We start from the raw sequence: 26,114 nt of genomic DNA on the forward strand, positions 1-26,114 counted from the left end.
TACTGTAAAGGAGATTTATACAATGATCAGGTTAAACTTATAGACCTGTGTCTGCCTGGTTGTAAATTGATTAAAAACATGTATAAATGGACAAAGAGCTCAAGTTAGCATTAAGAGAATAACTTCAATGTTTTACTGTTTGTTCTGCTTGTCTCCGTTTAATACCCGTTGGGAAAAAGAATAATAACTTTCAGATGGCGCCATGTGAAGGGAGGTGATCATGTGGGCCTTGTTGCTGACCAAGATAAACTGTGTCCAAAGTACAAAAGTTGCTTTTGCAGAGATGAGAAAAATCATTAAGCTATGGAAAGGATTATTAAGGAACCAGATTAGCATACAGTAATCGACAAGTTGCATTATCCACTGTCTGAATCTACATACTTAAATATCATTACCTATAATAACTGGGTACTGCCTCCTCATAATTCCACATAATTCTAAGTCAAGAAAAAAGTTGTATGAGACTTTGAATGTGTGTTTGTATTGGCTTAGGCTGGGTAGTATCATTTCTTGAGGTTCACCCCTCAAAGGACCTAAAGTCAGATTATCCAGACTCCCACTGCATCAATTGTAACCATTTCTTGCATATCTCTATAACGTAATACTCCCAAACTCAAGAATAGAGGCTTTTAACAAGAGTTCAAAGGCACTGCTAATGCTGACATTTGCATTTATTTAATAGTTTTGGACCTAAAAAATATGTCTACAGGTAAAATACCCGCCGAAATAGACACAGTAGTGATGTATGTATGTATGTATATATATATATATATATATATATATATATATATATATATTATTAATGTAGTAACAGACACATTCATAACAATATGTAATATGTACAATATTTAACAATATTTACCTTATTTTGGTAATTTTAAGCATTGTACTGATAAGTTTCATATAAAGTATACATATGAGAACAGTGTGTGCTTGTGCCTTTAAAAGACGGTGCCTGTTGCCTAGTGACTTGTGACATCAGCGAGTCCACGCTCAGTTTGAGTCTCACAGGCATTTTAGCTTGAGCCGTGTTTGTAAGTTTAGCAGGCGAGCAGCGGCAGTTTGTTGGATGTGACAGCAGCTCTTTTGAATCTTTCACTGGTTTGTGTTACCGCTGACTAATAAATAGATTGAATGTGCTTCCATGGCTGTATGTTTTGTTGTATTGTTGGTATGGCAAGTTTGTCACTTCAATCATTGATTTGTTGTTCAATATTCCCTAAGACCCTCGTAGTTACTAGCACGCAGTGCACTTTGTGTCAAGTTTTAAGGTGGTGAAAAAAAACTTATTTTACTGACCAGTTCATCCAACTAAGATGGTGTTTGTTCCGTGTTGGAAGACTGAGTGTGTGAGCTAAGAGGAGCGAGGCTACCCTCGGCGCAGAAGGGAGGGACGCACACCGAGCGATCAGTGACACTTTTGCGTCAATCACTTGTCCATTTGTTTATGGTTATGGTTTAAGTTTATTTCAAACATGCTATACAGATGGGCGAAAATTGTACTCTAGTTTGATCAAATTTGGGTGGATTTATTTTAGGAGCAAAATGCAATGGAAGGGTTGAAATCCTTATTCGCACATGTGCGAAAGTTTTTTTTTTTTTCAAGTCGCACGGTCTATTTTTAGGTGCATTTGCGAGTAAATTTGTCGCAGCATACAGCCCTGCATTACGAGAACCAGTTTGTGAAATGTTGGTCATCTGAACGCAGTGGGTTCTTTAAGGATCATCATGTTGAGTTGGACTGGCAGACGGCTCCGTATCACATCTGACTGGGGTCAAATTTGATCCAGCTCAAAAACAAAAACTGCTTATTCAAATATGACACAGTGACTATGATTACTTTTGCATGTTAGCTCTGGTGCTGCCATTTAAGTTTTGCTCTATTTTTGGACCATATATTTCTGGCAATGTTGGGCAAAATTCGAGTTGTTTGACGGTAAAACTAGAGGGTCTGCTTGATTTAATGGAGCCTAAACATTCAGTATTTTTTGAAAAGCAATTATCAGGCTCAAAACTGCAGCAACAACAGCAGTAATGTCACCAGTATTACCAGTAGAGATCACGCTAATAGCTATTAAAGTCTGTTGTTTTGGTTTTGGGTAAAAGCCCGGGTCCAAAGATTACAATGCCACAGTTTTCATGAGACATGATTTGGGACTTGTGTTGTTTGTAAAAACAGCTCTTCATGTCCTGGTGTGGGGTTTCTTTGACTTCATGTTGTGGGTTCTGTTTTGACATATGTCTCGATTTACTATTCCTCGGCTTAAAAGTAAGCTAAGTCATCAATACATGTTTTTATTGCATATTTATCAACTGTGAAAAGCTGTTAAAGCAGTTGCCGTTGCCAATGGCATACTGAGTATTCACTAGGATGTTTAAATGTTCTAAACTAATGAACGTAGTAATACAGAGTAGATGCTATTTTATCAAGTCTATAGAGAATCACCAGTTTATTTTGTGATAAGAACTGAAAGGCCAAAGTAAGCATTTATGAGCGGTAAAAAAGGAAGCGGGGGGTTAAATTGGGGAGAAACTGGAAGTAATGTGGAGCAGTTTGTCCTCAGTGAACTTTATTATTGTGATGATCCGATTAGATTGAGCCATTTTAAATGAACTATGAGTATTGAGACATGTTTTTGCCACTTTCAACACAGCAGTGTATGTTCTCGAAGTACTGTATATTTAAAACACTTTGTCAATAATTGGGGAATAACAGAAATATGTTTTACTTAAAAGGAGACTGAGGGCAGCAAGAAAACAGAATGCTACAGCAAAGTGGAGACTGAAGTACACTGCAGCACCCAGCACTAACACAATAACAGGTTAAATCAACAATAGCATGTGTTTCCACAAATGTTACAATTACTAATGTAAGACCAGCAGTGGTTTAAATGTCACCAACATGGTATTGGCTTGACTGACCCGAGTCTTTCCTTTTCCAGTGGAAATGCATCAATAGTAAGTAGAGTCATGTCAAGTAGGTACCAGGCAGTGGTAAAATTGCAAGTTGCATTATTTGTGACTACAAGAAAATCCTACAATAAATGGCAAACAATGCTAAATTAAATTATGGACACAAACTTTAATATTTGGTACTAATTTCAAAACCGTACATGGATGGTCAGAATTAGCACAAAAATAATTAGAGAACATTTTTAGTAGATCTAATATTGTTCCACAGACACTTGAGATATGTTAAACAACTGAATGCCAGATATTTCTACGTGCCCATAAATCTGTTATTTGTGCGGTGAATACCTGTGAATCGCTTCTTTCCACTGAGATCAAACTCAGAAGAAGGCCCTCGTCCAGACTGTTTGGGGTCTGGCTCTGGAGTTGGGACCTCTGTGGTGGGGCTGGTGGTGGTGGTTGTTGTTGGCGGTATCGTTGTGGTGGGTGGTGGCAAGGTGGTCATGAACTCATCTAGCAACAAGAGTGTTAATGAGCATTTGCTGAGGACAGATTTCAAAGTTTTATATTCAAACCCAACATCATATCAAATATCATTGATCATTTGTAATGTCCGCAAAGAAGCGTGTCAAACAGAATGTATTCATTTAGGGGCAGCTGTATGAGATCATTTCAAACAGATCCACACAAGCTTTGTTCATGTGTAATGGGTCATAAAAGCCTACATTTTCAGTGTGTGTGTGTGTGTGAATGGTGGGCTCGTCAACAAACATGTTGAAGGATGAATGTAGCGGGAGTGTTTGTGACAGGATTCAATTAGCTTTTTCTTCTTTTATCTCTTTTTCATGCAACACCATGCAGATTTTGGCATTACGTCATTGCCAACTCACATGCAAAAGTCTTAAAAACTGTGGTTCTGTGGTGTTCTGTGTCACAAAAAAATAGGCTAGTGAAGAAAATACCAAATGCTGCTCATTTTTAGGACATTTCTTGAGACACCTGTTGAGAAAGTGTGATGGCCAAAACCTCACATCCGCCAAACAGCTGGTGTTTGGCTCTGTTTGTTCATACACAAACCTAACCATAATGTGGCAATAAAGCAAGATCAAACTAATCAATAACAGAAAAGGAGAACTAATATCAAAATCACATGTTAGCAAAGATACAGGGAGCACACAGATCAGACAATCGTGAAACCATGCGATTTAACAAGTAGGCGTCTATAGTACCTAGACTCACCTTCTGTGTAACAGTTTAATATTCCCTCTGAGTCAAACATTGGATCCCCATAGTCATCTGTTTTAGAGAAGGTTCCGGGTGGACACGTAGGGTAGGGTTCTTCAGTGGTATATGCTTCCGTAGTCCATATAGTGGTGGTGGGTTCAGGCGTAGTGGTGGGAACTCGAGTGGTAGTGGTAGTGGTGGTCCTGAGGCGAGGCAAGTCCAAGCCAAGTAACGGCTTTCCTCCAACCATAAGGATCTTCTCTTTAGGGTTGACCACAGGGCGACTGTCTCGACCGTGACCGAACAAAGCCATGCCTTCCTGTGTCAGTAATGGGCTTCCCAAGTGGTCTGATGATGAAATTGGGCATGATGGCATTATTATACATGGAAACTGAAAGTTGTAAATTCTAAATTCATGCATCATGAATATATTACCAAAAATGGTGTGTCCATCCTCGCCAAGCACTACTCTCTTGGGTTTGCCATGAGAGTCCTGCAAGACTTTTCCATCCTGGTTCATAAGAATTCCCAACTCCAAATCTACTATCTAGAAACCAAAAATGGTAATGACTTAAATTGAGTTAGGAGTTTTTGGTGAACAAATAAACTGTGTCTGTAATATCATGATAATCATAATTATTACACGTCAATTAATTTTACCCATTTGTTCCCATCGGGTCCAGTAATCAACCTTTTACCGACTGACTTGCTGGTTCCATGACTCGGGGACTCTTTAGCCTTTGCTGTTAGATTTGGTTGTTCATTTTTACCTAAACAATTACACGATTTAAAGCAGAGTCATTGTCTTACTGTGGGACGAATCATACTGTTTCATGCATTTTACCATTTGACTTTACCATTTCCATTGGCAGGTATAAGAGCTCCTCCATTGGGTGTTTTCCCTCTGAGGATAGGATAGCGACTTCTAGTCGCCTGTCCTCTAAAGCTGTCTCGAGCTGAAGATGGTGACAGAGAGCTAGCCTTGGTCTCTGTGAGTCTGCCATTGCTTGTCAGAGTAGGGACCCTACTGGCACTGCGGTCTGTGGTTAACGACGATCTGACTAAAGTCGATGAAGAGGAGGTAGATGATGAGGAAGACTCTGATGTCGAGGAACCCAGTCTGGAGTTGTATGCTTGTTGTGATCGGGTGGGAAGTCTTGAGCCACCAAACTGCCTTGTCGCTAAAAGAGGGGAGCGTATCCTTCCGTTTCCTCCAACATTAGGACGACGGTAAGATGGAGGCACCCCAGAAGATAAGCTAGTTCTTGAAGGAGTTTCTCTTGTAGCGACACTCTCATTCTCCTCCGTGTTCCGGTGGGGATCAGTTGATGTTATGACAGGATTCATTTGGTCCACTGAAGGCTCTGCAACATGTTTATTTATCCCACTGTTACTCTTATCAAGGTAGCCATTATTATAATTATTGTTGTTGTTAGAGGTTCCTCTGTGAATGGGCTCACTTATAGAATGGCGAGCATCAGAGTTGGAAGATCTTGCAGATGAAGATGAAGGAGATGACGGAGTGGGAGTTCTTGAGTCACTATAGTCTGCATTTTCACTAGTCAATGAGTGCTTAAAGGCATCCACCACCATCTTATTCTTCAGTGAGTCACGAGTAGATGCAGCTGTCGGACTGTCACTAGTCTCCTGTACTGAGGACACACTGGCAGAACCTGTGGTCTCTGAATCCTTTGTGGGTATCCTCACAATCGGTCTGCCAGCACCTATAGATGATGAAACTCTGCTCCCGGGGGTCCTACCACCTTGTCTCGTCCCTGAACCAAACCTGCCTGGGAGGTTTAATCTTTCAGCAAGTGAAGGACGAGCTCGTATACGAGGATCAGTTGCTTTTTCTGGTGGGCTGTCCTCCTTATCAGTTTCTTCTGTGGAATCTTCTTTGTAGCTTGAAGTAGGTTCTTCAACTTTAGTTTCCTCCGCTTCTTTCTGTAGTGGGGATCGTTCTGGCGATGTGTTTAAAATACGTGACTTATCTTGGTTGTATGACGAGATTTGAGATCCCCTGTTTGGAGTTGAATTTGGTTGATGTGAGGTGCTCTGTGACACGGAAGGATAAGTATTTCTGGTGTTTGTATCTGCACTATTTGATGTGGATGTTAATGTAAATAGTGATTTCTCTGAAGTAGATGGGTCTGATATTGCCTTGTTGTTGTTCCCTACATCTGATGTTTGTTGGCTTTGAGACTGGTCTGGTAAGGTGGACTGAGATGTTGCTTGATGCTGAATTCTGCTTGGCAAACGTGACAGTAATGTTGTGCTTGGTCTGTAACCATTGATCATTCTGGTTGAATTTCCCCTAAATAGAAGTCCCAGGTTCCTTCTGCCATAACCATACCTAGTACCAAGGCCAGACCCAATGGTTCGCCCAGATGAAATAGATCCCTTAGCTGTGCCCTCTGTTTGAGGTTGTGGGGTGTTCTCTTTTCTAACGGGAATGGTAGGTTTGCTATCTGTTGTACTGGGTTTATTGTAAATCACTTTGCTATGTTGATTTGTAAATGGTATATTCTTTTTATTGTCATCTGATTCTGGAATAGTAAAAGGTGAAGATGGTGTCTTAGGGGCTAATGGCAGGGAAGAAGACGAAGAGGCGGATGCAGAAGAACCAGTATGAACTCCTCCTCTTTGATGGAGCCTGAGCTTCATTGGTTTCCTTTGCTGTGGATAAAGTAAAGCAGGTTTAGTTGGGGAGAGTGTAAAAACTTTGAGGCTGGGGGTCTCAGGAGTGGAGGGCCCATACACTTCACTGTCAATTTCGTCCTCAGATTCAGGGGAAACTTCATTATGTGGTTCTTTTGTCTCCATCACCATAGTTGTCATCTCTTTTTCTGGGGACAGGGTTGTTGTTTTCTTCCTGTCATCTTCATCTTCAACATCTGCATCTGAGGTGCTGGCTCTGTTGGGTCCACCCCTGACTGAACCTCTTACAGAGGAAAAGATGCTGTGATAAGAACGTGTCTGGGACAGTGGGCGCCCCCGTCTACTAACAGGGGCAGAGTTGCGTGGCTGACTGGGCGTCGTCGGTTCTTCTGGTTCCTCTGTTGACTGGAGGTCTGATTTGTCATGGGAGTCATCATATTTGGAAGGGTTGTGGCTCATCCGCTGGCTGGCCTTGTTTCTTGAGAATGATGAAACAGCACTGCTGGCTGGCAACAGAGAAAACAAGTCTCAAATTTAGGGCAGAAACATTTTTCACACATTTAAAGTAAAGTGGTCTTACATGCTGGCATGATAACAGTGAATGCCTTGCTTTGTGGTCCCTGTCCCCTCCTGTTGGTGGCTTTGATCTTAAAGATGTACCGCTCTCCAGGTGTTAAACCGTCAATTGTAGCTGTGGTAGTGCTACTACGATATGTCACCGTTTTCATTCCAAATGGCTTCAGTGCAGGAGCATAAGAAAGGATGTACTCTGTGTGGAGATAGAGTTTAAACAACTATTGAGAAGACATAAACTAGAAAAACACAGCTGAAGATCTCTGGTACTGCTGATTTAGTGCTATCATAAAAGAGCCCATTCTTGGCAATGCATGAGTCTTATCATATTGACCTAAATGTAAGATATTTAGGGATGGTATTATTTTACTCAACTCACAAAAAAGTAAAAACAAAAACAGGTATTTAGGGTTTAGAAATGTATGCATGTGGCGCCAAACCTTTTTTTCCTGTCACTCAAACACACCAGTTTCAACAAAGAAGAAAAAATTATACTAATTTCAAGATGGTGAGCAATGAAGTAGTAATCAAACAACTACCAGTTAAGAAATTAGATATTGTATTTTATTTGTTTTTATCTTCAACAGTATTTAAAACATGAGCTTGAAAAAAGTATGCCTTATGAAAATGGTGTTGTAATATTTAGTATTAAATTTTAGTCTTTTAGTTCATACCTCGAATCCTCCCATTGGTTTCTTCAGGGGGATCCCATGTGGCTGTCACAGCAGTGCCTTTCCCCCGTAGTGGTTTGACCTCAAAGTTCTCCGGTGGCCCAGATGGTGCTTGTAAGTGAGGAAGGAACAAATCAGAAACAGAGGGGGCAACAAGAGAATATTTTTTTTTCCTGGAAGTACATCAAACTAGAAAATAGACCAGAGCAGGGGCCAAAACGAAGGAAAACATCGCTGCCATACATTTTGTGCGATCCTTTGAGATCATCATGCAAGTAAAATAGATAGAGAACTAGGCTGTAAGCCAGGAAATAAAGCTGACATTGCAATGAACCACTGCATAGTGTGCTGCAGTCCAAAGCAGAATCCAATCATAACAAAAAGGAAATAGGAAGTGAGTGTGGTTTGAGTACAGTACAAGTTGGATTTAGAGAAGGCAAAAGCACAACTGAACACATTTTCATCTTGAGGAACACTATTGAGCAGTCCGTCGAATGGTAAACATCTCTCTACACAAATGTTGTCGACTTTGAGAAAGCATTAGATTTGATTCATAGAGAAAGTTTGTGGGCGATATTGAGGCAATATGTTATACCAAACAAACTTATAGATATTGTGAAGCTGCTGTGTTAAGATAGTATGTGTGCAGTACTAGACAAAGGTGAAACAACAGATTGGTTTAAAGTGAAAACGGGTGTCAAGCAAGGAAGTGTTATGTCTGGATTGTTGTTCCTTTTCATCATTGACTGGGTGATGCTAGAGACTAAACGATGTAAAAACTGGAAGATCTGAATTTAACCAACAATATTGCCCTGTTGTCCTCAATACATTCACATACTTCCCCAACACATTTACGGATTCAGAGTAAAACAAATACAATGCCAAGGCAAGCCAAAAGAGTTGGACTAAAGATCAATGAAAAAGGACTAAGATCTTGACATTGAACAACAGAAATAATGACACTATTAAATTAGACAGAAATGACATTGAAGATGTAGATGAATTCACTTAACTTGGTGCAGTTGTGAGCAAGGAGTGCAGAAGTGGAAAATATATGAATAGCAGATTGAACAGCATTCACATAACTAAACAAAAATTGGAATTTAAATCAGATTAGTAAGAAAATTAAAATCAAACTGTACAAATCTAGTGTCAGACCTGTTTTACTGTATGGATGTGAGACGTAGAATACAATCAAAAGTGATGAAAGAAAGTTGGGCTCTTTCCAATTCAAATGTCATAAAAGAATATTGAAGGTCTATTGGCCCAATATAATTTCAATTGATGAACTCAATAAACTCACCCAAATTAACAGAATAAGCCAGGAAGTCAAAAAAAGGAGATGGAAATGAATTGGTCACCATAATCACCATTGCATGATAGCCTTAACATGGCATCCAGATGGCAAAAGAAGAGTGGGCAGACCGAAAACAACCTGGAGAATGACTATCGAGAAAGAAAGAAAAAAGGGAGGATAGAATAACTGGAAAGACGACAAAAGGCATGCTAGCAACATGACACAATGGAAGATGAGTGTGGAGGCCTTATGTGCCACAAGACACGAAGAGGATAGGTAAGGTAAGGTGGTTTGAGTAGAAAGTAGATACCAATAAATTGGATTATAATAATGCAGGGTTTGATTAATTTATGATAATCTGTGTTTTCAAAGTTTTCCCTTTGTTCAAGAAGAAAGCATTGTACACTCCTGCTCATACCTGACTCGGGGGTCCTCTGAAAGACAGACACGCTCCACTTGCCCTCATTTCCCCCCTGAGAGATTCTGACGGCGAACTCATACATGCTATCAGCATACAGGGTGTCTATCATCAGTCTCCGCTGGGCGCTGTCCCTGTACTCCCAGCGCGCTGACTCACCCTTCTCTCTGTATCTGACTGTGTAGGATCTAATAAGACAAAGTGAAGCTTTCACTCTCATGGGGAAAATGGTAAGTATTCATTAAAAGATTTTTTGCACTACCTGAGTTCACTGGACTCAACTTTCCCCATTTCCACAAGAGGGTCAATCCAGGAGATGAGGACTGATTTAGGAGACATAACCCTGACACTGATGTCCTTAGCTTCATACTCAGGAGGTTCTGAAAAGCACAGTCACACACACATTCTTACGTAAACATGAATGGAAATTACCTGTACTGAGAATGATTGTGCGCAATGTACCTGGTGTGGATAATTTGGCTGCCGCTCTGTTAGCAGGAGCACTCTGGCCCAGGACTTTCTGTGCCTGAAGTGACACCACATGAACGGACTCAGATGCTATGAATAGAAAGGGATACCAGGCACGACCAGGGTTTACACTATTGACACTAAAGATTGAACAAACAAAATTCTTTGTTTACAGTTATTACACTCTTGTCGCTACATAAAGCTGAATCCTTCAGTTAACCCTAACTCAATGATCTTTATGTTTAGTATGTAAAATAGGTGGGTTCTCTTACTTAATTTGGCTGCATAACGGTTCCTCTGGTCAGACTGAGGTTTGGCATTATGTTGCTGTCTCCTCTCCGGTAAAGTTGTCCTTGTCAAAAATCTCTCAGGTGGATGTGGTCCAGAAGAAGACTGTGGTGCCCTCCTCCAGTGTGTCCTAGAGTTAGAGGCACCCGGACGGTAAGCTGTTCTGTTCACTCTGTTCGCACGCTTCGGAAAGGACTGATTCCTGGCTGCAGTATATGTTGACCTAACTGGACCTGTATACGGGTAAAAGACAAAAGGTGTTTTTAGAAGCTCGGTACACCTAAGTCCATATTTCAAGTGCAGAAAAGTCAGCTACAAGAGCCATTACCATTACCAATTAACAATAGACTTAAAATCACACAAGGACTCAGTGATAAACAGAATGTATTTACCCTCTATATTTACCTATATATTCACCATATATATTTACCCTATATATATATACTTTAGACGAGAGATGTGTCAAACTCTGAACTAAGCACCAATAAATCACAGGGCCTATAGAGACAAACAACCAGGCTGTTTCTTGTCAATTGCTTTAAAGTCCACATCGACAACAACTCAAGATTCAAGCAAGTCCGTCAATCTTCAGAATCTGGCAAGAGCTCTCTGAGTGATACCGCTGGCATCGTAACCTCCAAAAAATTCTTCTGAACCTCCTACTCTTTAATCTCCCTTTCCCCCCCATTTTCATAATCTGTGTCAGATAAGCATAAAACGCCTTGTGGGCCATAAGAACATCTGCATACACAGCTGGGTGAGCGTAAACATGTCAGCTGATACAAGGAAGGGGTTTTAATGAGTTTCAAATGTGTTTACCAATATTGTGTTGCTAGGCTTCCCCACTCAGAGATCATCAGGGTGGGTCAACTTTTCAGCCTCTTATGTTAAATTTAAACTACATTGTTCAAAGCACTCAATTCATGTTTGTTTGCTCCTAAATGGCACAATTTAGATCTGGGCAGCATCAAGATATCGGAACTAGTTATCTGGCACATGGCACTGTGACTTATCGTGCCACAGTTTCTCACAAAATTGAGTCCACCTACACAATCTACAAACCATTTTTATTACAGTATATCAATTCCAGACATCATACTTGGATATACATCCACATCCCACACCCCGGATTGTAAATAATGTAAATAATTCAATGTATATACTCTGATGATTATCTTGTGTGATGATTGTATTATGATGATAGTATATCTGTATCATGAATCAATGGACCCCGACTTAAACAAGTTGAAAAACGTATTCGGGTGTTACCATTTAGTGGTCAATTGTACGGAATATGTACTGTACTGTGCAATCTACTAATAAAAGTTTCAATCAATCAATCAATACATGGGTATTGTGTGTACAGTTTGTACAGCAGTATGGTTTCTATGATTTATTTAACGTCTGAACATTTTAACATTTTTTATTACAGTAATTAATCCTACGGAAAAATACTTACCATAGAGTAGTCAGTGTATAGCTTGTATACCAGTGTAGATTTACTAGTTACAGAAAATTACTCAACACACAACCATTGTTTTTTAAATAGCTAAGATTTTACAAATTTTTCTGGTTGTTAACTGAGATAGATAACACATTTAGTATATTTTAAATAATAAATTTACATCCAAATCCTAACATTCTGTATTATTCTAAAAATAGAGTTTTAAAAATATGTTTTTTAGGCCAACAGTGCACATTTAAGTGGTACGCCAGCAGCCAAAAAGTTTTATTGTAACTAATATACAAAAATATATATTATGAGAATCGTGCTGAATCGAAATACAATTCTGAATCGAATTGTCACCCCAAGAATTGGAATCAAATCGAATCGTGAGGAGCTCAAAGATTCCAACCTCTATTGTTCAAGCATCAGAGATGTCCGATAATATCGGCCGGCCGATATTGTCGGCCGATAAATTATCGGTATCGGTTTCAAAAAGTAAAATTAATGATTTTTTTTAAAACGCCGCTGTACGTAGCGGTAAGTACAGAACAGTTGCGTCTCCAAGTCAGCAGCCCCTCCCATCTCCCCTCTCCCACACACAACACAGGAGTTGACGACTGCAGCATGAGAGGTTTACTGGCGACGCTTGATGATCTCATCAAAACGCTGCGCGCGGAACATAACAACAACAAGAGTGTGTTGTTGCCGGTGCTGTAGCCGTGGCTAACAAGCGAGCTCGCTTGGAGACTGACTAACGACACCATGTCTATGGTTTGGGATTATTTTAAAGTGTGTCTGATGGATAAAAAACTGGCAATTTGCAATGACTGCAAAAAGTTGGTTATGCGAGGAGGAACCAAGACGTCTTCCTTCAGCATTTCAGAAGCTCTGACTGACTGCTAGGCCACTTCAAGCTCTCACCACTAGCTTGCAGCACATTTTTGTTACTCATACAAATACATGAGAGCAGGGCAGATTGAGCCCAGTTTATAAATCCCTGTTATACAGTATGCCAGGCAGTCTTGCACTAAAGGAGGACTATGTTATTTTTTACCTTATTACTCTGGACTGAAGCTGTGTGCCTTCATTGTTTTTGTAGCTGTTGTTTTGAGGCATGTTTAAAAAAAATAATTAAAAAATGCACTTTGTAAAAGTCAAAGTATAGTATTTCCCATAGTTGTAGTGGGTATCAGGATTATCTCAAGGAGAGCATGTCCCAAATTCCAAGCTGCTGTTTTGAGGCATGTTAAAAAAAATAATGCACTTTGTGACTTCAATAATAAATATGGCAGTGCCATGTTGGCACTTTTTTTCATAACTTGAGTTGAAGTTGTTCTCTTATTTTGGAAAACCATGTTATATTGTTTAATGCATCCAGCGGGGCATCACAACAAAATTAGGCATAATAATGTGTTAATTCCACAACTGTATATCGGTATCGGTTGATATCGGTATCGGTAATTAAGAGTTGGACAATATCGGAATATCGGATATCGGCAAAAAAGCCATCTCTACATCCAAACCTTCATTTCTCCTCATGTTTCTTTTTCAACAGAGCGTAAATAACCACATATGGTTTTAATTAAAAAAAACAACACTTCTTTTTCTGAAACTATGTGCAAACCAAACCAACCAAAAATCTTTCTGAAAATAGTCCTTGTTAATAGTTTGACGAATCACCCATTGATTGCACATTTCTCTCTCTGTTATGTCCCAGAAGTGTTTGACAAGCAAACTCAAGCGTAGACATAGTTATTGGATCATTTTTTCTTTGATTCTTTTAGGAGGAGGGGAGTGAGTGTAGAAGGGAAATGTGGTGGAGAAGAGGGCGCAGGAGATTAATGATCTGTCTGGAGCTAAAAGCAGGCAAAAAGTTTGAAGGTTGGAAGAAGCAACGAACGGAGGGGAGTGAGTAGATGACAATGAGGGGAGGAAAAGAGATGAACGCTGGGTAATAAATCCCGTAACTCAGGTGATGAGCGAATGAAAAGGCACTTGATTTATTGTGCCTTCCGGTCAAATGAGTAAAAATATTAGGTACACTTGCAAATAGGTATGTGCCAATCGATCGGCCACATCAGTATCGGACCAATTTTGTGAAGTAGAACGTCGTCGCCATTGTCAATTAATGCCAATCACAAACCCCGATTCCCTCTGGTTGACACTGTATTTATTTTTTGACAAGTGAGCAGCTCATTATGTGTCTCCATACACAGTGGGGTGACGCTCCCGTAAGTTCATAATGATCACCTCCATTACAGCAACTAAACTCCATTTCTTAGTATCTTATGTATTAGGGGTGTAAAGATGATATATCGATTTATATTCCTAGATTTCAATTATATCGATTTGTGCTCGGCAACTTTGCCTTCCGGAAGATATGTATCGATCCAAGATTGTTATAAAAGGGAATCGATCAATTTTATCGAAAAGGAAAACATTGTATTTAAGAAAAGCAGACTTTATACAAAGTTTAGCACTTTTAAAGATAAGGTAGTTAAACATTAAGTCTTTTGGCTTTGGCGTCATCAACACAAAAATGGCGCATAACTACGATTGTCGAGAAATGTCATAACAAAAGGAAATGCCACTAGACAATATCAAAACTACAACACAACAACTTTCAATACAGCATGATTGCAAAAGCACCAACAAAGACAAACGGCACATTACAATAATATACAGTGAAGCCACAACAGAACTATGAGCCCCAAAAAACGCGACCGACACAACAGAAGTGACATTGGAGGAAGTTAAGGAACTATGGCGATGTACCGACTTCCGGAACACCACAACATGCAACTGTCAGACAAGGAAACATCATTTTATTATAAACAAAAAAAAATACAAGAAATGGATGAAGGAGGCCATGGAAATTAGGAAGCGAGGGGCCAACACCATCAACAGGCATGAGGGGGCATACATGCTTCTGCACACCATGACGCTGTCCTTCATCGGCAGTGCCAGGGCGAAGAAGAGAAAACAGATATGGCTAGGTCGGAAAATGTTATTTAGCAGGTACATTTACTGTTAAAATGTTGGTTACTTTAGTTTTATTGAAATTTGCTTGAATGCTGAAAATGTGAGCAGAAAAGGTTTCCTCTTGTTAATTCAACCTAAAGTGTTGGTTGCACTTTATTCAAATAAGATGGGAATGCATTTGCCATTAATTTTTGTTTACTTTCTTTTTGTATCCATAATTCATTTATGGATACATTGACTCTTTATTTATTATAATACCAAATAATTTAACATACTATTGCTGTTACCTGTTGATGAGTTGCTGACAGGTGCGCCGCTCAGCACAGCAAAGCCGTCAAGGTTTACCCATTCGGGATCTAAAAATAAAAATGATGTGTAAAATGATCTGCTAACATGCATTTGCAGTTATATATATATATATATATATATATATAAAATGGAAATTACCATTCCTAGTAAATACAATGAATGAAGAGTAAAAAGGCCTTGTTAATACAACACGGTCACGGCATATCATAGAAATCCTCGAATACTACAAATATTCCTGTTAGGCTAGACATGACATCAGATCAGAGCAATTACTGTCAATCAAAAGTGAGCTTTCTCTCCGTAAAGGCAGTAGGTTCTTTTAAAAAAAATACTGTTATTATTATTATTTTCTTAAAATTGGAAGGTTCTAATACACAGCTCTTGTGTTCCTCATGTTTTGGTCACTGAGGTCATTTTCTTTTGGGATGTTCAGTACAACTTTGGTGTGCCATCACTCTGCTAACTAACCTTTACCGTACTCATTGTTTTCTCCGGGGAATTGGTCAAAAGTTTCCATTCACTGTTTTTTCCCCCCAGTCTCTTTCTCCCCATCGTATTCAGTGTCACTCTTCCCAAATCAAAGCAAACCTGCCTTTGATGTTCCAACAGTAGCTTTCCAGACACATTTACGACGCAAAGGTTAGTGCCACGGTGTTATTTACGACACTACTGAGGAAATAACACACAATCTGCAGGATTTGTTTCTGTTTTGGAAAGGCACAATTCCAGACATTTACGACTTCACGGCTGTTACGGATGGCAAGGTTACTACAGTGCACATGTGAACTCAAAGAAGAAAATCTCTTTTTGATACACTATGAACACGTCTTTGGAACTTTTTGTCTTCTATTATGACTAGGTGTGTAATGTTTCGATTCAGAATTTGTGGTTACCGATTCGATTTAGGGCCGATATTTTTTTAGAACAATACGATCCAAAACGATTCACTTAGTTGAAACTGATTCAGTAACTTTTTTGCAAAAAATTTCAACCAGTGTGACTGTGAAATAAATACTGGATACTGGACACTATAGGTGAAATGTCTATATTATTGTTTTTTCTTGTAAGAGAATACATGAATTATGGATACAAACAATCTAGTAAACATCAATTAATAGCCAGTACATTCACAGCATATTTAAATATACTTCAACCAACACATTAGGTTGAATTAACAAGAGTAAACCTTTTCTGCTCACATTTAACATTCAAGCAATTTTTAACAAAAGTACAGTAACCAACATTTTAACAGTAGATGTACCTGCTACTCTTGCTGTTGTTTTACTAATTAAAAATAATACAATATTAAAAATGGAGTTCAACCAACATCTCCTCTGGTTGAATTAACAGTAGGTTTAGCTGCTACTTTTACTGTTGTTTTTTGACATACAAATAGTACAAATACAAAATTAATTAATATAAAAAATTAAATGCAACAAAATCTCTTCAGGTCAAATAAGCAGTGGTTTGACCTGCTGCTACTCTCATTTCATTAAACAGCTACGATAGCAAAGAAAAGTCACAACAAATGCAAAAGCCAACAACATAACACAATAACACAACAACTATAAGCCAAAACACGACAATACAAAGACAGAACGGATGTGACAGTGGACAAGTTTCGGCGACTCACCGACTTCCTGAGACAGAAAGTTGAAAACGGTGTAATAAAAACGGTGTAATAAAAAGTAAGTAAACCACTTTTTCAGTCATAAAACACATTTGATGGTGTTGGCACCTCGCTTCCTAATTTCCATAGCCTCCTTCATCCATATTTGATTCTGATGAAATGTCTTCTCCTTTAAAGGGAATTTGCATGTTGTGTGTTACACTTCATGTTGTTGTGTTGTGGAAGTCAGTGCGTTGCCTAACTTGCCCCGCTGTCACTTCCGGTGTAGTGGGCATGTCTTTTGTAGCTTAAAGTTGTGTTGCGGCTTTAAATTATTGTGTTGCGTTGTTTGCATTTGTTATGGCTTTTGCAATCGTGCAAGCTATCCGCTTTTTTTGTTTTGGTAAAGTCACAGACGGGAAAAATAGACTTAACATTTAACTTCCTTGTTTTTAAAAGTGTTAAACTTCATATGAAGTCTGCCGTTTTTAAAGCCAATGTTTTCCTAGTGTCAATAAAATCAATCAATTCCCTTTTAAAACATTCTTAGATCGATACCTATCTTCCGGAAGGCAATCTTGCCGAGCACAGATCGATAAACTTGAAATGCAGGAATATAAATCGATCTATCTATGTATCGATCAATCGTTACTCCCCCTAAATACTTATATACTATGTTCAGGAAGTTGGTCCGTCACCATAGCTTGCTTTGCTGTCACTTCCGTCAAGTTTTTTTTGCGTCCTTTATGGCTTAAATTTGCGTTGTGGCGTTTGTAATTGTTGTGGCTTTGGCAATCGTGCTGTAGCTGAAAGTTGTTGTGTTGGAATTTATGATATTTTGTCGCGTTTGCATTTGTTGCAGAGGTGGGACCAAGTCATTGTTTTGCAAGTCACAAGTAAGTCTCAAGTCTTTGCCCTCAAGTCCGAGTCAAGTCCCGAGTCAAGACAGGCAAGCCCCGAGTCAAGTCCAAAGTCAAGACTGGAAAGTCTCAAGTCAAGTCCTAAGTCCTGCATTTTGAGTTTCGAGTCCTTTCAAGTCCTTTTAACCACAGACTAATATATTAACACAGATTGTGTATGCTTTTCAAACGCTGTATTTATTTATTAAAACAAGTGCATTTTAAATTGCAGGAAAGAAAATTGTGCTGACATTGCACTTTATAATAGCACTATTAACCAGTCATTTTAAACATTAACTCATTCCTTTACAGAACAAACACATTGAAAAATAAAGTGCAAATGTACTTATTTGTACAAAAGTGTTAACATTGAAAAAACATGACATATACGTGAACATTACAAAAAAGTTGTACTTTTTATATGTCAGGGCCCTATGCTGCATTGCATTTGCAAAAGACCAAATTAGCCAAGAGTCTGTCAGTCATTTGTGCACGATGGGGGCGTAGTATGATGCCACCAAGCCGGAAAACTCGCTCCACTGGAGCACTGGAGGCAGGCACTGCCAAGACTCTCATGGCCACTCGGAACAGTGAAGGAAGAGTCTTCATGTTCAATGCCCAGAACAAAAGGGGGAGAGAGTTTTTTTGGGTTGGTGCACTACTTGTAAGTGTATCTTGTGTTTTTTATGTTGATTTAATTAAAAAAAGAATTTTTTTTTTTTTATTTCTTGTGCGGCCCGATGCCAATCGATCCACGGACCAGTACCGGGCCGTGGCCCGGTGGTTGGGGACCACTGAGGTAAACAACCAACAGTATGTCAGAAAGCTAGCTAAAACGGTACACATATTGATAATATAGTATACATTTTAACTGACCTTTATTTTACTATTTTTGTCTTTTTTTAGGTGGCTAAAATACGCGGTGCTGCTGACCGCCGTCTAACGTTACGTGTGATATATTGACTAACGTAACCCTGCTTAAAAAAATCACTGAACAAAAAGTATGAATAAGGTAGTGAACTGCAACAGATTCCCGTGTTTGCAATAACGTTATAACGTTAGCAGTGAGTTTACAGCCTCACTGATTTAACTACACAGCAAATAAAAGTCACGTTACTTAGCCAATAAACGTTATCTTACATTCAAAACTTACCGTTCTTTGTGCAACTTCAAATGCCGGACGAAGTTGGAAGTTGTTGCCTCTCCATCAGTAATTTTCGAACCGCATGTGTTGCATACTGCAAACCGTTTTGTGTTGACCACCTCGTAATCTTTATACCCAAACAAAATAATTTTAGGTATCATTTTCTGTTCACTGGCGTGTGGTTTGGACATGTCTTCTTCGTTGGTTGTCCTGCAATTTGATTGGATGAATGCTGTGTGATGAAAACAAAGTAGATCTAATTTGATTGGCTGTTGTACTGAGCGCACACCAGCTGACACACGCAACGCTGATAGACAAGTACACAATGACAAATACGGAGCGCTCCCGAATAACTTTTTCATCTTTGGGTTTTGGGGAAAGTAGCAAGTCATGTCAAGTCATGTCAATTCAAAAGGCTCAAGTCCAAGTGAAGTCACAAGTCATTGATGTTAAAGTCTAAGTCGAGTTGCAAGTCTTTTTACATTTTGTCAAGTCGAGTCTAAAGTCATCAAATTCATGACTCGAGTCTGACTCGAGTCCAAGTCATGTGACTCGAGTCCACACCTCTGATTTGTTGTGACTTTTCTCGCCATTTTCGTTTTGCAGACTGATGGTGATGACGCCACAGACGGGCAGACAGACTTGACTAACGTTTAATGTCCTTATAATTAAAAGTAGTAAACTTAATAGAAAGTCTGCAGATCTTTAATCCAATGTTTTCCTTTTTCTAATACCGATAAAATCCATTGATTTCCTTTTCAAATCGTTGTTGGATCGATACTTATCTTCCGGAAGACACATTTACAGGGCACAGGTCGATGTAGTTGAATCTAAGGAATGATATATTGGTTAATCGTTACATCCCTAATTACGACTTCATTACACTCATAACCTAACAACTTTATTGTCATAATATTTCTACTTTATCCTTGTAACATTTTCTCACAAGAGAAACTATCTTTGCAACTGTGTTACCGTATCTTTACAACTTTATTATTAATATTACCCATGTTTCTTACAAAAAAATACTACTTCACTGAGGTTATGAATTTTTCATGTATTACTCATATTCTAACTTTTTCACTACACAACTTACTCATGGTAACTTAATCTCATAGTAACATTGCAACTTTACTTCAAATTTTGTGGCGTATTATTTAACAACACTATTATTTCAAATTTATTTTTGTAAAATTACTGGTGTCTTACAATAGCCGACTATTCCATTCAGAGAATTTGATTTGACTATTGACATTGCAGTCAAATTGTCAGATATTCAACTGTCGTTGCTTCCTGATGTGATGTGTCTAAAAACAGAAAATTAAAGGCCTACTGAAACCCACTACTACCGACCACGCAGTCTGATAGTTTATATATCAATGATGAAATCTTAACATTGCAAAACATGCCAATACGGCCGGGTTAGCTTACTAAAGTGCAAATTTAAATTTTGCGCGAAATATCCTGCTGAAAACGTCTCGGTATGGTGACGTCAGCGCGTGACGTCACGGATTGTAAAGGACATTTTGGGACAGCATGGTGGCCAGCTATTAAGTCGTCTGTTTTCATCGCAAAATTCCACAGTATTCTGGACATCTGTGTTCGTGAATCTTTTGCAATTTGTTCCATGAACAATGGAGACAGCAAAGAAGAAAGCTGTAGGTGGGAAGCGGTATATTGCGGCCGACTGCAGCAACACAAACACAGCCGGTGTTTCATTGTTTACATTCCCGGAAGATGACAGTCAAGCTTTACCATTGGCCTGTGGAGAACTTGGACAACAGAGACTCTTACCAGGAGGACTTTGAGTTGGATACGCAGACACGGTACCAGGAGTACGAATGCAGCTGCGGCTTCCAAACATTTGATTGCTTGCCCGTACGTGCGTGCCGCTATGTGCATGTCACGTACATAACTTTGGGGACTTTGGGGAAATATATGTGCTGTATGAACTTTGGGGAGGTGAACGGTACTTTGGGCTGTGGGATTGAGTGTGTTGTGCAGGTGTTTGAGTTGTATTGGCGGGTTATATTGACGGGAGGGGGGAGGTGAAATATTTTTGTCTGCAAACAAGAATAGTTTACCTATGTTTTAAGAAGACATGATGACCGCAATTGATCTACTGTTTTGGGAGGATGTTCTGAGAAAGGGCTATCGGGACAGAGCCCCCCCTACCATGAATTGATTAACGTGGACCCCGACTTAAACAAGTTGAAAAACTTATTTGGTGTTACCATTTATTGGTCAATTGTACGGAATATGTACTGTACTGTGCAATCTACTAATAAAAGTTTCAATCAATCAATCAATCAAAGTCGACCACCAAAATCCGCCATTGGCCTTGGTAGGGCTCAACAAAAAATGGACTCGGCGTGGGCAGAACGAGTTTGTTCAAACAGGAAGTCTCCCTCACTGCTCCCTACTGGAAACGGTAATGATCTCTCTTCAGATTCACTTACGGAAGGAAACTTTGTTACTATGTTCACGTCCTCTAAATAGTCAAGTTTGATTGTCTTCTCGGCGAAATGCCAGAGTCGAAGCCAAGCCCAGCGGGACCGATCCGAAGACCTCAATTAACTATCTAATCTCTGCAATGTTTTTGTATACCTTAGTGTTTTATCCTTTCAGAGGTAAACATTTGTGAATTAGATCTTTTTATTTGTGGGGATCCCAATTAGCTGTATTTCTGCTAGCATACATGTAGCATACATGCTAACATACCAGGATGCCTGATTTCGACTATGGGCAAAATGTAACGAATCAGATTAATCTATGAAAATCTGGCTTAGTCGAAGATTGCCCCAAAAAGGACCACTTTCTCTCACATTATTACAACTCTACTCTTTTCTCGTAGTATTACAACTTTATTTTCGTAACATTACAACTTTTTATCGACTTCAGTTTCTGACCTTATTCCTTGTGCTTTATTCTTGCAACTTTACCACTTTTTCCTCGTAATATTAACTTTCCACCCCCCTTTTCTCCATGGCCCTAATACTCTGTGAAGACACAAGTACAGTAATCACAACAAACAGAGGACGGGCTGGCTACAATCACTATTGAAGCATGGCCGGAAGATTCCAAGTAAAGAGGAAAATGGAATAACTATTATAGCAGGCCACGCTGTCCGTGCAGCAATGTGTAGTCTAGACAGCAGGACAAGGTCGGGAATGATTTAAGACCCTAAAACCCTAAAGCTCACAATAATCATCGTCTTCCGTGCTTATGATCGTAGCACAACAAGCCTTCACTAGAACTATCTCATTATTATTAGTTCCATCTTGTCAGTCATTCAGTGTCTATCTTACCTACATCCTCCACTAGGTGGGAGCGGCTCTCCTTGCCCATGCGGGCATAGCGATGAGTTCTCATTGGTCTGTTGCCGCTGACCACAGGTCTTCCATCAAGAAGAATAGAAGGCTCCCAGCTCTCCCTCAGGCTCTTATCCATTGAAGTTGGCTTCCCATGATGTGACCGCAGGGGTTTATCTGCTGGAATGAAAATCATACATGGATACATTGTTGTTTCCATAAAAAGTCTTTTTGGACGATGTCTTGAACTTCTTTTCTTTTTTTTGTTCGAGACAACCACTGATCAAAAACAGTTCAAGCAGCTAACTTAAAGATAATTAGGTGTTAGAGTGTGTTTGAAGGCTAAAAAGATTTGGGACACACATGTTCACACAAGAAGACGACACATATGCAATTAAGCCCTGAGGTTCTCCGCTGTGTTTCAGCTTTTACAAGAGCACCTCTCACCTTGCCACCAAAATCCACAAGCGCTGACCTGTAGCTCCACCCAAACGACTTTGCCTTTAACCCCAATAACCCAACTAAAAACTACCATTACAAGCCAGAGCCACCAGTGATGCTGTTATCAGGGTTCAGACACCTTTTCCATGGCCAAATTCAAGCACTTTTTAAGGACTTTCAAGATCAATTTTCCAGTTTTTCCAGTACCCTTCAAAAGGCGAAAACCAGTGTGAATCAATCCATAGCCTTGTTGTTTGAGGTCACCAAATACTGTCTGTAGGAAAAATACGGAAAATCTGCTAAAACCTACGCCTAACATTGAACCAGCAGTTATCATTAACTGAATGGGGTATAGAAAATGAAGCAGTGTTTCTGTAGACTATTCAATGTCATTGGTGTTTGCAAACGTGTCTCCATTTGTGTTGTTTTTCAAATTTCTTGTTCTTTTTCTTACTTACAGCACTCAATAACATCGAACAGCACGGATTGATTCACACCGTATTTGTGCTTGCAAACTGCATAATGTGATATACGTAAATACACGCACCCTCAAAATGTCAATTTCACTCATTTATTAACAAAACTGTTCCACATTAATATAAGAATAATAAATTAAAAGAAAATATTTTGTTGTTTCACAACACCTCAGCCACCTTTAAGCATATCTAGCCTTATAACTGTGGCTATGATAACAAATCGATTTTTAGTTGAGGGAAGTTCTTAACATTATAATTTATCTTTGACAAACGCTCGCTTTTTGCTTTTCATAGCTCGTAATAACTGTCCGTGATTAACATGTAATCTAGCGCTGATCTCACAGTTTAGGTCTAGCATGTACCAAAAGGTTAGAAAACAAAACTTTAGCTAATGTTAGTTAACTTGTAGGGCTAGTAATCTCTGTGGCTTACCTTTCATATGACTCGAGAGAGAAGACTCTCCCATTGCGAAAAGCTGGATTTCCATTTTGCATACTTTGCAGAAGGCTACTTGTGGACTTGGTCAACGTTTTATCCAAAGTTTGTATTTGTTATTTTCCATCCAATGTTCATTAAAACGACAACCTCCCGGCATGATGCACCATTGTCCTCTTGGGGGCGACACAGAGCCGTATATACATGACAACAACCTAATGTAAGGGCTCGTGCATAGCCGACAGATCAAGTGTGTAGCTTTCATTTTTAAAGAAAGTTATTGTATTTTTTTCCATTTTATAATTAGCCTATTGAGTCAGACTGCCGAGAAATATGATGAACATTTCCAAGCATTTACAAGCACTTCACCCAAAATTCAAGCATTTTCCAAACCTTGAAAACACGACATTAAAATCCAAGCATTTTCAATGTTTTAAGCACCCGTACGAACCCTGTGTTATGTTTTAGGGCTGGTTGCGCAACAGAAAGTCCCATTCTGTGCACCTGCCGGGGTTTAAATATCAGCGTCTCTAATTTAATCATTGTCAAAAATGTGCATATATATGATTCCCATTCATGTATTTTCTCTGAGTCAGGTTTCATGTCAAATTATGCCAGAGGCTACAGAATTCCTTGTGGCACCTATATGGGTCTTCCTTTCCACCTGACCTTAAGTTAACTCTTTCATGTTGGTGGTTCTTTATGACGAAGAATGATTGTTGCCCTCTGGCTGAAGACATTAACACCAGCACATCAATCAGCACAATGTCAGAAGAAATGCTGTCTTTCAATAATTGATTGCTGAATGTTGATTTGTGAGTAAGGTAAAGCAACAGCCTAGGGTGTTTTAGCACTGGCCAATGAGTTCATGCACGTATGTGAAGTCATATATACACATCAGCGAGCCAGGAGTAGTGGAAAAAATATTTGTCTATAAAAAGTCAAAGCTGAAACATTAAAACCATAAAGGAACAGAACAACAAATAAGTAGATAAATAATTAAAAAATGTTAATAATACAAATAAAAATGCAAATTTTATGAAAAAAAAGGCTTAATATTACAATAATAGTCATCCATCCATCCATTCATCATTTTCTTCCGTTTATCCCAGGTCGGGTCGCGGGGGCAGCAGCCTAAACAGGGAAGCCCAGACTTTCCTCTCCCCAGCCACTTCGTCCAGCTCTTCCCGGGAGATCCGGAGGCGTTCCCAGGCCAGCAGGGAGATATAGTCTTCCCAACGTGTCCTGAGTCTTCCCCGTGGCCTCCTACCGGTCGGACGTGCCCTAAACACCTCCCTAGGGAGGCGTTCGGGTGGCATCCTGACCAGATGCCCGAACCACCTCATCTGGCTCCTCTCGATGTGGAGGAGCAGCGGCTTTACTTTGAGCTCCCCCCGGATGGCAGAGCTTCTCACCCTATCTGTAAGGGAGAGCCCCGCCACCCGGCGGAGGAAACTCATTTCGGCCGCTTGTACCCGTGATCTTGTCCTTTCGGTCATAACCCAAAGCTCATGACCATAGGTGAGGATGGGAACGGAGATCGACCGGTAAATTGAGAGCTTTGCCTTCCGGCTCAGCTCTTTCTTTACCACAACGGATCGATACAGCGTCTGCATTACTGACGACGCCCCACCGATTCGCCTGTTGATCTCACGATCCACTCTTCCCTCACTCGTGAACAAGACTCCGAGGTACTTGAACTCCTCCACTTGGGGAAGGGTCTCCTCCCCAACCCGTAGATGGCACTCCACCCTTTTCCGGGCGACAACCTTGGACTCGGACTTGGAGGTGGTGATTCTCATCCCAGTCGCTTCACACTCGGCTGCGAACTGATCCAGTGAGAGCTGAAGATCCTGGCCAGATGAAGCCATCAGGACCACATCATCTGCAAAAAGCAGACACCTAATCCTGCAGCCACTCAACGCCTTGACTGCGCCTAGGAATTCTGTCCATAAAAGTTATGAACAGAATCGGTGACAAAGGGCAGCCTTGGCGGAGTCCAACCCTCACTGGAAACGAGTCCGATTTACTGCCAGCAATGCGGACCAAGCTCTAACACTGATCGTACAGGAAGCGGACCGCCACAATCAGACAGTCCGAAACCTCCTACTCTGAGCACTCCCCACAAGACTTCCCGAGGGACACAGTCAAATTCCTTCTCCAAGTCCACAAAGCACATGTAGACTGGTTGGGCAAACTCCCATGCACCCTCAAGGACCCTGCCGAGAGTATAGAGCCGGTCCACAGTTCCACGACCAGGACGAAAACCACACTGTTCCTCCTGAATCCGAGGTTCGACTATCCGGCGTAACCTCCTCTCCAGTACACCTGAATAGACCTTACTGGGAAGGCTGTGGAGTGTGATCCCACGATAGTTGGAACACACCCTCCGGTTCATTTTCTTAAAGAGAGGAACCACCACCCCGGTCTTTCAGTCCAGAGGTACCGCCCCCGATGTCCACGCGATGCTGCAGAGTCTTGTCAACCAAGACTTCCCCACAGCATCCAGAGCCTTAAGGAACTCCAGGCGGGTCTCATCCACCCCCGGGGCCTT

The 26,114-nt window shown here is 40.1% G+C and overlaps 1 protein-coding gene across 2 annotated transcripts in view; it reads right to left on the reverse strand.

Moving 5' to 3' along the window:
• Positions 1–26,114, reverse strand: part of fndc1 (fibronectin type III domain containing 1) — a 76,592-nt gene that overhangs the window by 35,252 nt on the left and 15,226 nt on the right. The window contains exons 3-15 of one of the 2 annotated variants that reach the window (XM_061987271.2): positions 22,206–22,385; positions 15,224–15,292; positions 10,492–10,740; positions 10,214–10,309; positions 10,014–10,131; positions 9,752–9,939; positions 8,040–8,147; positions 7,373–7,561; positions 4,992–7,298; positions 4,795–4,904; positions 4,570–4,681; positions 4,150–4,482; positions 3,259–3,423 (exon numbers count right to left, since the gene is read on the reverse strand). In XM_061987271.2, the coding sequence (XP_061843255.2) occupies positions 3,259–3,423; positions 4,150–4,482; positions 4,570–4,681; positions 4,795–4,904; positions 4,992–7,298; positions 7,373–7,561; positions 8,040–8,147; positions 9,752–9,939; positions 10,014–10,131; positions 10,214–10,309; positions 10,492–10,740; positions 15,224–15,292; positions 22,206–22,385 (4,224 nt within the window). Of the gene's footprint in view, positions 1–3,258; positions 3,424–4,149; positions 4,483–4,569; positions 4,682–4,794; positions 4,905–4,991; positions 7,299–7,372; positions 7,562–8,039; positions 8,148–9,751; positions 9,940–10,013; positions 10,132–10,213; positions 10,310–10,491; positions 10,741–15,223; positions 15,293–22,205; positions 22,389–26,114 lie in introns of both variants that reach the window. The other variant, XM_061987270.2, reaches the window with a different exon arrangement.

The sequence above is a fragment of the Nerophis lumbriciformis genome, linkage group LG26 (genome assembly GCF_033978685.3).
Source record: "Nerophis lumbriciformis linkage group LG26, RoL_Nlum_v2.1, whole genome shotgun sequence".
In the NCBI taxonomy this organism is placed as follows: Eukaryota; Metazoa; Chordata; class Actinopteri; order Syngnathiformes; family Syngnathidae; genus Nerophis; species Nerophis lumbriciformis.